The following is a 17,518-nucleotide window of genomic DNA, read 5'->3' as shown; positions in this document are numbered from 1 at the left end:
TTAGAGGCCGGGGCGGCGCGGGCGGCGCGCACTGCTGGTGGCGGGGAGTGGAGGCGAGAGCCCGGGCCTGCAGCCCCGCCGGGCGGAGGATGACTTGCTACCGAGGCTTCCTGCTGGGCAGCTGTCGGCGTGTGGCGGGCGGCCGGGCGGCGGTGCTGAGGGGGCCGGGCGCGGGAGGCCCCGCCGCGCGGCCGCGGCTCTGCGGTGACGGCGGCGGCCGGCGGCACCTGGGGCAGGGGCAGCCGCGCGAGCTGGCGGGCTGTGGCAGCCGCCCTGACGGCGGCTTCCGCCCGTCGCGGGTGGTGGTGGTGGCCAAAACCACCCGGTACGAGTTCGAGCAGCAGCGGTACCGTTACGCGGAGCTCTCGGAGGAGGATCTGAAGCAGCTGGTGGGTCCCGGCGGCCCCCGCTCCTCGTTGTGTGTGGGCTCGGCCCCCGTTCACTCCCAGGCTCGGCCGCGGCTTTGTGGTGTGGCGAGACCTCTCGGGACCACCCTTCTTCCTGGGCGCCCTAGATGCCCTGCCTTCCCGGCTCGATGACCTCCACTCCCTCTGGCTTCGCTCGTAGACACCCCCACCGCCGCGCTCTGTGTTTGTGTGTGTCGAGAGGGAGAGGGAGGGAGGGAGGGAAGGAGAGAGTCACTGTTACTGTAGAGACCCCCCCCCCCCCAAGATGGGGGAGGAAGACTTGGATGGGGTACAGGAGCTCCCAGTGGGAAGGGTTTGGGGATTCATTTGTGCCCTCGCTTGCCCCACCCCCTATTCTCCCTTTTGAGAATAGCAACAACAGCCCCGAGAAAGGTGGGCGGGTGGCTGAGGTCTGGACGCTCTGGAAACAGATCCTTAAGCCTCTCTGAGAAAAGGGGCTCCGGGGCGTCGCTGCGGAAGGTGGGAGAGAGGGCTAAGGTACCGCGGACACACCCCCTTTTACTCTGCAGGACTGCGAGGCCTGGGATACTCCGGAAAGCCAGTCTGGGTGAGCCTTTTCCGTGATGGAACGTTGTCGTCAGTCAGGGTTCTAGCAGTTTGTTTTAAAAGCGCACGTGTTTTGAGTTCAGGGGATAGCAAGGGGGAAAATCTGACTTTGAATATATGCTATTAAATAGAAAGGGCAAGATAGAGGGCAGGTAAACTTGGTAATTATGAAATAAAAAGCCTACGTCCATACCGTAGCAGTATCTCTACAATAGACTCTATTTAGTACAGATACTAATATCTTTGCAAAAGTATATAAATGCATCCAAGAAAAAAACCCCGAATATCCCTGTCTTCCCTCTCCTTTTGAGACTTCTGATCCCGTGCTTCCTGCCCACCAACTTTAGGAAAAGGAGAGTGACGATGCTACTATGAACAATGTGGAAATCTCTAATTGTTGATATCGTGCACCAAAAAGCTTTGGAATTACATGCCTATAACCAAATCTTGTAGAATTCTGTACAGGAGTAGACACCCTGTTTTAAACTTTTGGTATGGTTTGTAATCTTCAGATTTGTTTGTAATGTTTTGTACAGGTATCAAAATGAAGTTGTAAATCATGTCTGCTTAAGTACTGAATCTATTTTCAGCATTAAACTTGTTGATTCTTTAATGAGTTAATTGAGGGCCCCTGCTTTCATTAGATGGAATTGCTAGGTGCAGGTTTGTTTTCTTTCCTTTAGTGTTTGAAGATGTAGCAGTTTATAGAAAACCAATCAGTTTGAGTAGGAAGTTGGAGTAGTTTTGTCAGGGAGCGAAATTGGGGGTGAGCCAGGGAATAATAATTCAGAAGCAAGCACATCATTTCTGTGTTGGGAAAGAGGTGTGTTCCTTGGATTGTACTCTCAATTTTGCAAGAATTTTTTAGAAATTGTCAAATATATGTATAGATATGTTCTTTATACAATTTTATGAAAACCTCTCAGAACAATTTAAAATAGTACACTCCATTGGCCTATTTGGAGTGTGGGATTGGGAGTTAGGATCTTGGGGTCCTAGGCCCAGTTCTGTGTGGTTAACTTCCTAGGGGTCTTTTTAACTTCTCTGGGCCTTATGTGTGACAATGATACCTTTTCGTTGTACTGTCGGGTTTTCAAAGTGCTTTTGCCTAGTTCAGTATGTGAAATAGTAAGGTTGGACTACTAGATAGCTTCCAAGGCCTTTTTTAGTGCTGGCGTTTTGAAACTCTGGATAACTTTTCAAGGCCTCAAGAAAATGAGTGTCCTCTGAGTTAGGTTAATTCTGGGACCTCTGAACTAGATTGCCACTAATCAAAAGTTTTAAAATGTAGGCAAATCAATAAGTCTTTAGAAATTGAACTACCTAGTGTACCCACTCTGAGTATCTAAGGAGAAATCTCTAATAGGTAAATATTTGTCTTTGGCTGGGTAATGCTGTTTGGGAGAAGAAAACTTTGAGTTAAAACTTCCGTACTGTAGAACACATGGTTTTGTAATGGCAAGGCAGTGAAACAGTTGTTGTCATTTCAATTACATTTCATTGGATTAGCTCCTTCCTGATTTGAGTTTGTTTTACCATTTATATTAAAGCCAGTATTAAGAATGGAATAGCCTTAGGTGGAGTCCATGCCGAAGAATACTGAGCTGTGTAAAGTAGCTCTAAAATGGGATTCTGCGGTACTACTGATAAGCTGGTTGATATTGTTTGCTATTTTGCTGGGGTAAAAGATACCAAGACCTATGAATCATGTGAATTGGGAATAAAAGAAAGTGGCCATGGGCTTACTTTAGTCTTTGGCACCATACCTCTTGTCTGTAGTGTCCCGGTAACCTGAAGTTTTAGGTCAGAGGGTTCTCTTCTTTTGTGCAGGTGGTGGTTTTGTTGCAGAATAGGTCTCTGTTAGGTTATTTGTTAAAATGCAAATAGAAGATGAAGGATGAAGTGTCAGTGTAATTTTATACCGTCAGCCCTTATGGTGTTCTCACTTTGTAGAAACTTAAACAAATAGAGGAAATACGTCTTAGTTGTTAAAGCATGTACAGAGTACGTTTCTTTTTTTTTTTTTTTTTTTAAGATTTTATTTTTATTTATGTGACAGAGAGACAGCCAGCGAGAGAGGGAACAGAGCAGGTGAGTGAGAGAGGAAGAAGCAGGCTCCTAGCAGAGGAGCCCGATGTGGGACTCGATCCCGGAACACCGGGATCACGCCCTGAGCCGAAGGCAGACGCTTAACGACTGCGCTACCCAGGCGCCCCAGAGTACGTTTCTATCTTTCAAAGTTGGTCCAAGTCTGACTTCCAATTACTCTTTCATATTGGTTGCATTGCTTTATTTTTAAATCTTGCAGTAATGTTCCCTGTGAATTTCTAGGAAGGTGTACTGGCTCATTACCTTGCAAGGGCTAATTAAACTATTATTACGATTTACTTACATCATAAGAGATGCAGCTGTTGGCAGATGTGGATTTTTTTTATTAATAGGGTCCATGGTACTCAACAAATTTAGATCTTTAGGTGAATCCAAGCTGATTGGAAAGGGTTTTGACATTGTAAACATGCCTTATTGGCCCAAGAGTAGGTTTTATTTAAAAATATTTTAGTGTATACCAAATAAGATATGAACTGTTTCCACTCTTCTCTCCCTCCACCCCAACCCCAGAAGCAACTTCTTTAATGGTTGCCATTTTTAGGTTGGTTTCTTTCTTTTCCTTCCTTCCTTCCTTCCTTCCTTCCTTCCTTCCTTCCTTCCTTCCTTCCTTCCTTCTTTAATCATCTTTATAATGGGATAGAAAATTTCATTTAGTAGTGCCTCTGTTACTGGATTAAGTTCTTCCTGGTTACCGCCTTCTCAGCATGTTTAGGACATGTAGCACCTTGGATTTTGTTTCCCTTACCGCGTGTCCTGAAAATGATGGTGTAGCTTAGGCTATAGTTCTTGGGCAGATACTTTTGCCACATGGTGTGCAATGAGTGCAGTGTATATGAGTATTTATCAAATTAAAGAATATGATCTGGAGTATTTCCAGGGCCTTCTAACAGAATCTCACTTCTTTCACATCTTTCAGAAATAGGCACCAGAGTCGTCTATCTAAAGTGAACATCTGGCCACTTTATTCCTCTGCTTAGAACTTCTCAAAAGCTTCCTCCCCATAAACCTGTAGAATCACCTAGGAAATTTGTTAAAATGAGGGTGCCTGAACCTTAGCACCCCAAGATTCTGATTCAGTTTGTGGAGACTTCAGTCTCTGCCTTTCTGAACCATACCCTTAAGTTTGCTAGCTCTGTCCAGGGATCTGCATTTTTTTTAATGTTTTTTTTATTATGTTAGTCACCATACAGTACATCCCTGGTTTCTGATGCGAAGTTCGATGATTCATTAGTTGCGTATAACACCCAGTGCACCATGCAATACGTGCCCTCCTTACTACCCATCACCAGTCTATCCCATTTCCCCACCCCCTCCCCTCTGAGGCCCTCAGTTTGTTTCTCAGAGTCCATAGTCTCTCATGCTTCATTCCCCCTTCTGGTTACCCCCCCCTTTCTTTATCCCTTTCTTCCCCTACCGATCTTCCTAGTTCTTTTGTTCCATAGATGAGAGAAATCATATGATAATTGTCTTTCTCTGCTTGACTTATTTCACTTAGCATTATCTCCTCCAGTGCCGTCCATGTTGCAGCAAATGTTGAGAACTCGTTCTGATGGCTGAGTAATATTCCATTGTATATATGGACCACAGCTTCTTAATCCAGTCATCTGTTGAAGGGCATCTCGGCTCCTTCCACGATTTAGCTATTGTGGACAATGCTGCTGTGAACATTGGGGTGCATATGGCCCATCTCTTCACTACGTCTGTATCTTTGGGGTAAACACCCAGTAGTGCAATGGCTGGGTCATAGGGTAGCTCAATGTTTAACTTTTTAAGGGACCTCCACACTGTTTTCCAGAGTGGGATCTGCATTTTTAACCAGCTCTCCAGGTTGGAAGTGGTCCCCAGATCACACTTTGAGTGTGATACAGCAGTGTATGGGAACCATCATGATCCTTACTTAGTATGCCAAACAAGGCCCTTCATGAACTGGCTCCTGTTTACCCCTTGAACTTCATTTCTGATCAATTTTTGTCTTGTGTTTCATTTTCCATTAATTTCAAACTGCTTTTATTTTCATTAGGTTGTGTGCTGATTTAATTTTATTTACTTATGGATCAGTAGTGCATTAAAATGGTTCAAAATGTAAAAGATACAGAAGGGTGTACAATGAAAAATCTTTCTTTTATTCTTGTCACTGGGCACACAGTTTTTGTCCCTGGAAGTAGCCAGTGTTATCAGTTTCTTGTTTTTCCTTCCAGAAATAATCTATACATACAATCAGCACAGTGAAATATTTTTCTTTGTCCCATCCCTTTTTACTTAGTGATAACATACTATTTAAGCTGTTCTGCAGCTTATTCTTTCTTAAAATAGTATGTGTAGTATTCCATTGTGTGCATGTCTTAATTTATGAAAATATATTCTGTAATGAATAACATTTATGTTAATTTATTTGCGTGTGACTCAAGCTTGAGGATAAATACCTAAAGGTAGAATTGCTGAGTCAAAAGGCATGTGCATTTGAATTTTTATTATTATTTTTTTTATTTTTTATTTTTTTAAGATTTTATTTATTTATTTGACAGAGATAGAGACAGCCAGCGAGAGAGGGAACACAAGCAGGGGGAGTGGGAGAGGAAGAAGCAGGCTCCCAGCGGAGGAGCCCGATGTGGGGCTCGATCCCAGAACGCCGGGATCACGCCCTGAGCCGAAGGCAGACGCTTAACCGCTGTGCCACCCAGGCGCCCCGGGAATTTTTAATAGGTATTACCAAATTGCTTCCCTTAGAGGCTGTACCAACGTATACCTTCACCACAGTGGGTGAAAGGTGTCCCCCCCCCCCCCACCCCAATAAGCAGTTTATCACATTTTGGGAGTCTTACCAAGCTGGTAGGTGAAAATGGTATTTCAGGATGGTTTGATTTGCATCTGTCAGTGTCTTTACTTCTTCTGCAGCCTCTTTTACTTTGAAGGTTTCTCCTTCCTCTAGCCAATCCCTAGCCTTCCTTTGAGGTCAAGCTCCAGACATTACTTCCACAGGAAGCCTTCCTTGGTAACGTTGCTGTGCCCCTCTCTGGCTACCGAGGTTGTGTTTGGTGTTTTTCACTGTATCTTCCTGATACTTACGTATTTGAGCTTTCCACCTTTGAGTATAATCTGATTATTTTCTTCTCTAGACTTGAGGACAAGGACCTCCTCATCGTATCATCCTCTCTACCTTCCCATCCCCACCAAAAAGGTTTCTGACTTTTTAAAAATCAGTTTTAGTTCTTTTCTCTTGGAGGCTTCCAGTCCAGAGCCTTATTTCCAGCTATCTTTCTTCCAAAAGATTTTAGCTGCTGAAAGCTTAAGGTTGAGGTTACCAACATGAGTTCCCCAAAAGAGTTTCATGGATAAATATGTTTGAGAAACATAAACCTAAACAAAACAGGATTTTTATTTGATGATGGGATCTGGCAGGGGGCAGAAAAACATGTTAAATTTTGTGGAATACAACTTGGAAAACTTGGAAAAAAGGCTTATGGTATATTCCCTTCCATAAATATTTGCAGTTAAATAGAGTCCTGAAGATGTAAAAGGGTTGAATATTACAGTAGCTGAAATTCTACCATTAACGTAATCATTGACCAATGTGCTTTAGAGCCCTGATTTTCGCTCTTCACTGTATCAGGGTTATCAGGGGGAGATTTTAGAAACTATATATATGTGGCCAGCCTTCAGACTGTAAATAACATAATTTCTTACTGTGATCACTTTTCCTATATTTTTAATTATATGAATTATGTTTTGAGTAAAAAAAGTATCAATGCACATTAATATCTTCTCAGCTAGTAAAGTGTAAGTTCACTTTATTTTTCACTATCAGTAATCTTTGTTAATATGTAACAGAAATGTGTATTTCAGAATATCAGCAAGTGTGCGGGTTATTTCATGCCTTAGCAGAGTTCATTGTATATGATGTGGATTGTGCAGGAAATTCAACCAACCTCTGTAAGACATTTGTGTTCAAGGAGAGGTTAGCTAATTGGCTCTCTTCTTCCTAACTGAAAGTTGGTAGAATTAGGACAGAGGAACAGACTAGGTCTTGGCCTGTGTAGCTTAATCATTAAAATTGAGGCTTAGTGCCCTGAGTATTTACAGTTCTCAAGCAGGAGTGAAATATATAGCTAACTTAGGAATGTTAGGAGTCTGTAGTGGGCAAGTCCTAGATTAAGAGCAGGAGATAGAATTTTGATCCTGGCACCAGTCTATTAGCTTTATAAACTTGAGCAAGTAACCTAAGCTCTCTCTATTTATCAGCCTCTTTGACTTTGAAATAGGTGTAATAATGTCTGCTTTTCCTTGCTTACATAATTTTTAGGAAGATCAAATTAATCTATAATTTACATAATTTAAAGCAGCATAATTCTGATTTTTCAGCCACAATGATCATTATGTAAATGCCACTATTATTTACTAAATTATGTACCTAAAATGGTACTACTTTGGGCACTTCAGAGTAGGTTCCTTTATAAAATAGACCGCTAAAGGAACTGAAGATTTGTTCAATTTAACTCTTGCTTATGTAGTTTTTATTGTTGTTTTTAAGCCAATCTCTTGGAGGAAGTGACAGTTTTGAATTTCTTTACTTTCTTTTAAGAGGTATTTTTGTAGTGGAGAAAATAATAAAAACTATGATCTTTAAAAGTACAAGCTTACAGTGTCACTGTTGCCAACATTCATGAACTTTGTTGGTTAATTTGTTTAAAGAGTCACTTTTGAATATTGGTCAACACATTCATTGAGCACTTGCTAAGTGGGCATCCTGCTAGGTTCTGGGGAGCCATAGGTGATTAAAAAGGGTTCCCAGGGCGCCTGGGTGGCTCAGTCGGTTAAGCGTCTGCCTTCGGCTCAGGTCATGATCCCAGGGTACTGGGATCGAGTCCCACATTAGGCTTCCTGCTCCGTGGGGAGCCTGCTTCTCCCCCTCTCTCTGCCTGCCACTCTGCCTGCTTGTGCTCTCTGTCAAATAAATAAAATCTTAAAAAATAAAAATAAAAAAATAAAAAGGGTTCCCAAATGTTTGGAGAAAATATATTAAATTGTGTTATAACTGTTTATAAGTAGTCTATGGGAATACAGAGAAGGGAGAGAAAAATTTGGGAAAGGGCAAGAATGAAAGGGAAAAAGAAGACCTTTGAATTTTTTCAACTTTTAAGTAGACTTTCTAGTGATCTTTTTAAAGTTTAGATTTTCAGTTATGAAATATTTTTGCCACATTGAAAGCTTTCAAAATAGACACCTATATCTCCAGCTACTGAGCCTTAACAGATATAATATTTGCCACATTTGCTTGAAATATTTTTAAAGGAAATGTTATAATTAAAGGCCTGCCCTTCCACCTTTTCCCCCTCCCTGTGTCCCTAGAGGTAACCTCTAGCCTGCAGCTGTTATATGTATGTGTATGCACATATGTATACACAAATGTATCTTTCTCATGCCTGTGTTATACATAATATGACCATGTCCATAAAAAGTACACTATTTTGTGTGTCTTAAAAAAGTTACATCAATAATACATTCTTTAGACTGTGCGCCTGTTCTTTAGAAATTTGCTTTTCTTACTATTGGTTTTGAAACTTATTTGGTATGTGTTAATTCACTTTAAGTGCCATCTAGTATTACATTGTTTGGATAATTAGGTTTCCAGTTTTTTTAATTAAAAAATGCAATTAGAATACAAATAATATTTCCATAAGCATTGAATAGCTCCCCTATGCTGTCATTAGTACTTGGTAGACTTTTACATTTTTACCAATGTGATGAGCGTGAAATGATATCTTTTAAGTTCAGGATAGTTTGATTAAATATTAAAGAATAAGGAAGAATTTACATGTGAATGGGAGAGAGCCGTACTAGCAAGACAGGGGGAAGTTAATCTTTTTGCCAACAAAAAGAACTTAAATGTTTTTGATTGTAATCCACAGTCAGAAAAATTTTACATCATGACTAAGTACATATGCTCATATTTGAAATAAAAGATAACATGAAACAACTGAGCTAGTTACATGTAGTAGAGTTGTTTTTTTTCTTAATATGGGTCGTGATCAGTAAATTGATGTGACAACCATTTTAAGGGCAGTTTGGAAATCATTGCTCAAGAATACGGATATAGAAGCTAAATAGGTAGGCCGGACCTTATAAAGGTATTAAATGTCACGTGCAGGAGTTGGCTTTATGTCCTAGTAATTTTCAGTCGTTTTTAGCAGGAGAATACAACTGTCAGTCCTACTCTCTATCCCCACAAGAGTGGAGTGAAGGGTGAATTTTTCTGAGACGTTAGCATTCTGGGGCTAGTATAAAGGCAGGCTTCTGATAGTGGTGGTTAGGTTGGCGGAATGGGAAATAAAGACTGAAGGAAGTAGTTAGCAGTGTTGGAGGCGGGCTATTACATGAGACCAGCTAAGTTGATGTTGTCCAGAAGTCAGGCGGTGGCAGCATGAATGTGAGGGACAGATGGGAGAAGCAGCTTACAGGTATATTTACTGTACTTTGCCACTGACCGGCAATGGAGATTGAGTGTGAGGGAAGAATAAAGGGGACACCTGGGTTTATTCTGTTGATTATATAAATATAAGTATTATTAACTGATATATGAGACTGGGAAGAGCAAATTTGAAGGAGGAATATGTCATCAGATTTGGATGGTTTTGGGGAGAGGTACTTGATCTACCAGTGGGGGGATTTAATGTAGGCCTTTGAAGATTTGGGCCTTTAGCTCAAGAGAATGGCGTGAGTTGACAGTATGTATTTCATAGTTACTGGTGCGTACTTGAGAGATCAAGTCCCTGGAGTGGGGAGATAAGGAAAATGAAGTGGGAGCAGATAAGTTAAAGATGGAACCTGAGCAATCCCAACATATGAAGGAGTAGGTAAACAGAATAAAAAGAGGAGGGGCGCTTGGGTAACGCAGTTGTTAAGCGTCTGCCTTCGGCTCAGGGCGTGATCCCGGGGTTCCAGGATCGAGCCCCACATGGGGCTCCTCCGCTGGGAGCCTGCTTCTTCCTCTCCCACTCCCTCTGCTTGTGTTCCCTCTCTTGCTGGCTGTCTCTCCGTCAAATAAATAAATAAAATCTTAAAAAAAAAAAAATGCAGAAGCAGAAAGAGAATGATGGAGAAAGTAAAGTTAAGCACCTAGGAGAAAGGAGAGTGAAACTGAAATGATCCCAGATAAATGCCAAATATAGCTAAAGAAATACTTAGTTTTCACTGTACCAGGCCTGATCATGCTGGGTGGAATAGTTTACTTTCTAGCTGTTGACTAGGTGTTACTAATCATTTTAAGGCGATTCTTCCTGTATGTTTACACTTAACATTTATTGTACCATTTAGTTAAGCGGGTATGCTTTTAGGAGTGCTTAGGGGCGCCTGGGTGGCTCAGTCATTAAGCGTCTGCCTTCGGCTCAGGGCGTGATCCCAGCGTTCTGGGATCGAGCCCCACATCAGACTCCTCCGCTAGGAGCCTGCTTCTTCCTCTCCCACTCCCCCTGCTTGTGTTCCCTCTCTCGCTGGCTGTCTCTCTCTCTGTCAAATATATAAATAAAATCTTTAAAAAAAATGCTTAAATTATGAATCGTGAGTTTTATGTACCAAATTGTCATTGTTTCAGAAAGTTTGTGCATTTCTTACGTGTTAAATTTAAAAAGACCTATTTCCTTCCCTTATTGAGCTTTCATGTGAATTAGTACATAGAGTACAAAGTAGTAACATTCAACTGACTAGTAAAACAAGTCTTAAACATTTGTATTTGTAATAAACTCAAGTAAAAATATCTATGATATTTTAATAAAAGTGGTTGGATCATTTAGGAAATAGCCTATCACATCTAACTTTAAAGTAGGCAAATTTTTGTTGGTTCAGAATCAAGTAAAACCGTACTAACCATCTCTCAGTAATACGGATCAAGTAAATATCTATGCATATAGATCTTTCACAGAAAGCCTTGAAGCTAGAGACCCCAGGGAGAGAGTAGAGATGAAGAGCATCCTGATCCATATTTACTGAGAGATGGTTAGTACGGTTTTAATTTGTAATTGGATAATGATAGTATAATAATCTGAATGCTAATGCTATGTTCATTTATATTCAGAAATTCTCTTAAAACAGTTTTTCAAACCTGTTTTTTTTTTTTAATTAAAGTAAATGAAGGATTATCTAATTATGACCTTGGTCACTGCTTTCCTTTAAAAAAATATTTTTGATGTTGGTATGGTCTAAATATGAAGCTTATGTCTAGGTGTCAAAGTGTTGTACAGATGATGAGATCTAGTGTGTCTTTGTGAGTTAACATCTATATATTAATTATCAAATAGCCAAATGTGTCCTGACCTCCTCTCTTGATTGCCCTTAGATTATAGAGTGAGGGCAAAACTATTTTAAAACTCTTGACCCCGTATTCATAAACCAAAGACTGGAAAGGTAGATATCAAAATATTAACATAAACTGTTCTGGGACAATAAGATTATATTTATTTTAAATTTTCTTTATGTATCTTCCATGTTTTGTTATAAATTTTTTTAAAAGATAAAATACATATTAAGGATGCTATCTAAAATTTGGTTTTACTTTATTGTTCAGTAATAATCTAAAACAAAAGAATATACTTAAGATTGTCTTTTGGACAGGTACTTGAAAAACTGATACTGTGTCATTAAGAGGCAGGGTATAAGGGAAGTTGGAGAAGGAAAGAAAATAACGTTTTTTAATTCTCACATTCATTCTACTGGACATATTTCCTAGTTGATTAAACGGATGTGAACTTCTCTCTCAACATTTTACTTTATGGATTATTTCGAAGACATATACTTTAAAAGGAGAATAGTAATGGTAAAATAGTGACATTGTAAAAATGTCACTCCAATGGACTGGGAAAGATAATTCTTGAAGGATATATGTCTTTATATCTAAGAGTTACCCAATTTCAGGGAGCTAACCCAGCCTTTGTTTGGATTGCGTGGGGTAAATTCCAAATAGAGTTCATAAATGTGAATAGAAGAGAGCTGCAAATCCAAGTGGAACAAAGGTCATCTAGCTGCCTTCTAAAATACTAGTTTAGCTTTGGTCTTCAAGTAGCCACATGTGATGTGTTAAAAATCCATTAAAAAAACCCTCAAGTTGAAAAATAAGCAAATTTTGAGATTCTGTTAACTACATGATTCAGGAAACTTAATGCTGCTGTATTTGGTATTGAAACCAAATTATGATTTTCTGAAATCAGACTTTCTAGTTCAGTTTGAATTCGTAGTCATAAAAATGTGCCTTAAAAAAAAAAACCCATTGTATTTTTCATAAGGCTTTTTAAAGAGCTACGTTATAATGTGTAATATATGTCCTATAATGAGACAGAGTTTGTTTTATCTTGATATAGCTTGCATTGAAAGGCTCTAGCTACAGTGGACTGCTTGAACGGCATCATATTCACACCAAAAATGTAGAGCACATTCTAGATAGTTTACGGTAAGTTAATGGGTTTGGATACTTGATGGGCTTTTGTATTCAGGACTTCCAGTTTTTAATTTTGCTAGCAGATGATCCTGAGATTTTTAGTAAAGATTGCCATTATAAAATCATTTTCAGAAAATTATATTGTTAATGGAGTTGATATCATAGTGTTTCTAAGGAAATTTTTATTGTACTCTGAAAATTTCACAGATTTTCAGTTAATATTTGGCCTGAGAAGTGCCTTTTCTACAGAGAGAATTCTGTATACATTAGGCTTCAATTGTATGTATAATGTTTTATTAAACTGAAAACTTGATCATATGGGTGTTCATTAAAATATTCTTTGAATGTCTAAAAATTATGGGAACTTGAGTTAATTAATGCAGTCAGTGAATAAGTTTATATGAGAATCAGTGTGCGAACATGCAAAGTAGAAAGTATTTTAGTCACTGTTTCAGTGTCTGACACTGAATGAGTATTTGTTGGATTTAAAATAATGACTTTTATAATTTACTTTTTAATTAAAGTCTCTTGAGTTTTGTTATACTTCTCGACCATTTTTGTATTAGTGAATTTTAGCATCAGAGGAATAGAGAAGATGAAATGAAATTCTAATCTATTGATACTGCTGTTTGTCAGGAGCAAAAACGAGATGTTTTTGAAGCACATGGAGTTTCGGGATAGTCATTAACTTTCAGTTTATTCATATACTTCCTGACCATAGTAAATCGGCTGTCATAATTAAATAAATGAAAATGAAGTTAACCTTGCAAAACTAAACATTAATTTGTTTATAAAACAAGTTTGGTTATTTTACATCATTGTAATAACCTGCCTCTCAAAACATCCTTCATGTTATTAGTGGACCTTTTATAAAACCTTTACTTTTTTATCCTAGGAATGAGGGAATTGAGGTTCGTCTAGTAAAGAGGAGAGAATATGATGAAGAGGCTGTTCGATGGGCAGACGCTGTCATAGCTGCAGGAGGTAATAGTTTCACAGAGGTAAAGATGTTGGAATATGGAAACGCTCTTTACTGTGCATTTCCAGATACCCTATGCTCTAGCTGTAATGAAGCCTTCAGAATCCTACCACGAGGTGCATTTTGGGATTTTTAGGATAAGATTTAAAATATCTGCTATATATAACATTTCACTTTTTCAGTGAATGATGTTATTGTGAGGTTCTGTGTCTATTTCTGTGTGTATATTTAAGGTGTACATTTAACTTCAAATATGATTCAAAGGATGAGTTGTAACTATTTTGGTTTAGTTACGCCACTCTTAAGCAATTTCAAAACTTTTTTTTTTTTTTTAAGAGTTCAATGAGATTAGATAAATTCCATCCAACCGTGGCTCTAATATACTTACAGCTATTTTTCCTGGGCTTTATTATTAAGTAAGTGGATATTGTTGCTAAAGCTTTAAATTGATAGCATTTGTTAGAAAAATCTGCACTGGACGCTTTGTTGGATGTATTCTGATTATGAATTTGGACTGATGTTATGACAGAAGCAAAGAGATTTGTTAGTAGAAGTGATAGGATTAGAGCAGTGGTTCCCAGCTGGGGGGCTGCTACGGGGCATTTAGCAGGTAGAGGCCATGGCTACTGCTAAACGTCCTGTAATGCTCAGGACCCCCTCCCCCAACAAAAAATTATCTGCCCTAAAATGTCAGTTGTGCCACTGTTGAGAAATCCTGGATTAGGGATAACGGGTAGAAAGGAAGTGGAAGAGACTGTGGTGGTCAGCAGGGTGGAGTAGGAGTGTGATTGTTGAAACAAAAGTACTCGTGTTCAAAATGATGTTAAAAACTAGTTTTGTAACAAATCTGGTTATGTCTTATGTCCTTTAGGTGATGGCACGATGCTTCTGGCAGCAAGTAAGGTCTTAGACAGACTTAAACCAGTTATTGGAGTAAACACTGATCCGGAACGGTAAGGAAAAACGTGTTCTTTTTGTTTGGTATGTGTGTGTTATACATACAGTTATTCTTTGCTTTGCATAGTATCTATTTCTGATAAGTCTTAAATTTGGGGAGCTCTTTATTTTCTCTACTGTAGTCACATCGCTGTGCTCTGTTGCTACAGGGAGTTTACTGTGGTGCATCATGTTTAAGTGGAAGTATCATTGCTCCTGGTTATCCTGAATCTTAGAACCGTGCTCCAGAAACATTTTAGAGATGAAATTCAGGCATGTACAATTCGTTTCTACTTTTAGTAGAATTTTCTTCTATGGGGTGGTTTTCAAGGACCTAGCTCTTATGTGTAGCTCAGGCATGAGATATATATATGTGTTTAGCTACTACTGGTGGTAGAAAATTATGATATGGGATGGACAAGTCTTCACATTGGACTTCCCAGGTAGTCTGGGAGTAGTACCTTTTGGCAGAATAGACCTGAGCCCTTGACCTAGTTGGTTATTGGTGACCTTTGGTATTGCTGAAGAGGTATGAGTTCATGTCCCATCTTCTGCTCTTCCTTGTCTCTCATCTACATTCCTGGTTATGCCTCTGCTGATTTTCTAGGTGACTTCATTGACTTAATGAAGAGACCAAACCCTGTCATCACTTCTTTTTTTCTTTCCTCAGCTTCATTGACATTTAGCATCATTCTATTCCAGCCACCCACAGCCATGACCATACCTGGACTTTATGATCATCTAGAATTGCCCCATCTCTCAAATCTTAGTTCCACTCTGACCACAGCCTCCTACTCTTAACAGCGGTCTTATTTCCTCAATCCTGCTAAATCTGCCCTTTGGTTTTCAGAGTGTTGAACCCCTCTATTTTCTTAATTTTCCCTCACTTCATTCACATTCTTGACAAAAGTCGCTCTTTCCTTTCTCCCTTTCTCTCTCTTTCTTTCTTTCCCTCCCTCCCTCCCTCCCTCCCTCCCTCCCTCCCTCCCTCCCTTCCTTCCTCTCTTTCCCTCCCTCTCTTCCCGTGGTGGGGGGAGAGGGAGAGAGAGAGAGAGAATCTTAAGCAGGCTCCACACCTAGTGTGGAGCCCATGCAGGACTCGATCTCAAAACCATGAGCCCAAATCAAGAATTGGACGCTTAACCAGCTGAGCCACCCAGGATCCCCTCTTGACAAATCTCTTAAACATTTTGTACCACTGTCTTTCTGCTCAATCCCGCATCAGTCGGTCACCCTTTTTATTCCTTCATTAGCACTGCTGAGGCCATTTGGGGGAACAAAATAGAAACTTAAGCTTGGCGGCTTGTTTGGGCCCAAATTTACTTCCAATTTGTCATTTCTAGCACTTAGAACTTGACCCTCAGAGTTGTTCAAAAAACTTCGCGTGGCTCAGGTCTTCCTCTCTCTTCCCCATTCTCTGCAATAGCTTCTTCAAAGTTATTTAATTTCTGTGTGCTCCTTGCTTTCCTTACTTTTCCTCCTTCAGCATTAGGCTTCTCTTACTTCATAAAGGAGATGGAAATCATTGGACTTTTCAACTTTTCCCTGGCTTGTTCTGTTATTTGTTCCCTTTCTTCCCCTCTCTCCAACATGCTTCCTCGGAGGCTAAAACCTTTTTCAAGACTATCCTCTTTTAAGAAAATTTAATAAATCCTTTACCCTGTGTCTTTCTCTTGGTTATTATTCTTTTTTTTCCTCTTTACCCCGTATCTTGGTATCTCTACGTCCTTATTTAAGTTATTGTTTTGCCATCTTTGCCATCTTTTCTGGATTGCCTCCAACCAGTTCATATTGACATTCTTTTTGCCTTACCAGTGATGTCCTGGTTACTGAACTTAATGAACATTTCAGTCCTTGTCTTACTTGATTTCTGGGAAATTTTTGCTCCATTGTTGCATCTGTACTTCTTTGGCATTTATAACCTTCTCCCCCTTTCTTCCTACCCTGGTGGCTACTTCTTTGTCTCTTTTGAAGGATGTTATATTTAAGTCACTGCTTAAATAATGGCATTTTCACATATCCTCTGGGCCATCTTTCTCTCTTTAACTTTTTATACTGTCTCCAGAATAACTGATTAATATCTGTAGTTGAACTTAAATCCTGGTGACTCCAAAATATTTATAGCCAACATTGATCTTGCTTCCACTCTCATCCTTATTTACATTTTCTTCCCACTGTAGCCAGAGTAATCATTTTATGAAAGCTTGATAATATTATCTGACTTCTCTGCTCAGAATCTTATGGTGGCTCCCCGTCTAACCCAGGATAAAATCTAATTCTTTACTCTGACTTGGGCGCCAACTCACCCTGGTTTGCCAGGGACTTCCCTAGTTTTAGCACTGAAAGTTCCATGTCCTGGGAAAATTGTCAGTCCTAGGCAAACTTGGACAGTTGGTCACCTGAACAGTGACATAGAAGACACTACATTTTCTGGTCCCTGGCTATCCTTCTCTCCTGTTATTTTTCTCTTTCTTCATGCTATTCTAGCCATACTTTCCTCTACTTGAAAGTATCCAGTGGCATTAACAATGTAGCATGTCTGGCTGACTCAGTCTTAGAGCATGGGACCCTTAATTTCGGGGTTTAAGTTAAACAAGAGTTTAAATCCTATATTGGGCATGGAGCCTACTTAAAAAAAAGAAAAAAAAAAACGGCAACATGTCTACAAATGAAACCGTTTCCTTTCCCTTCCCCTACCATACTTGATGAATGGAACCAACGTGTGCTGAAGCAGGGCCCACCCGCCCCTCACCCCCTTTATCACATTGGTCTATGGCTCTAGTGCTGAGTTCTTGGGAGCTTACCTTTGAGTCCATCTCTTGCCATCCTCACTGCTACTGAACACAGGCCTTTGTAATTTGTTGTTTAAATTACCGCAGTAGCTTCCAGTCTTGCTCGTTCCAACCCATCCATTACACTTTATCTTCATGTTCTTTCTGAAGTACAAATCTGATTGTATCTCCTTCTGAATTAAAATCTTTTAGGGTTTTTCCATGACCTTCAGAATATGTTGCAAATTCCTTAGTATAGTAATATGATCTTTCACCATCTGTTGCCTATTTGGTTTTTTAGTTTCATTGATCCTCATTTACTCGT

At 39.7% G+C, this 17,518-nt stretch overlaps 1 protein-coding gene across 7 annotated transcripts in view; it reads left to right on the top strand.

Annotated features, from left to right (window-relative positions):
- Positions 1-17,518, top strand: part of NADK2 (NAD kinase 2, mitochondrial) — a 42,561-nt gene continuing 25,043 nt past the window's right edge. For 2 of the 7 annotated variants that reach the window (XM_026506822.4, XM_026506821.4), the window contains exons 1-4: positions 1-389; positions 12,431-12,519; positions 13,403-13,491; positions 14,358-14,439. In XM_026506822.4, coding sequence (XP_026362607.1) covers positions 90-389; positions 12,431-12,519; positions 13,403-13,491; positions 14,358-14,439 — 560 coding nt within the window. In that variant the 5' untranslated portion in view covers positions 1-89. Of the gene's footprint in view, positions 390-653; positions 976-10,150; positions 11,073-12,430; positions 12,520-13,402; positions 13,509-14,357; positions 14,440-17,518 lie in introns of those variants that run through there. The other 5 variants (XM_026506825.4, XM_048224244.2, XM_048224243.2 and 2 more) reach the window with 5 other exon arrangements.

The sequence above is a fragment of the Ursus arctos genome, unplaced genomic scaffold (assembly GCF_023065955.2).
Source record: "Ursus arctos isolate Adak ecotype North America unplaced genomic scaffold, UrsArc2.0 scaffold_15, whole genome shotgun sequence".
Classification (NCBI taxonomy): Eukaryota; Metazoa; Chordata; class Mammalia; order Carnivora; family Ursidae; genus Ursus; species Ursus arctos.
Note: the sequence above shows the minus strand (reverse complement) of the source record. Positions and strands in the feature narration are given on the sequence as shown.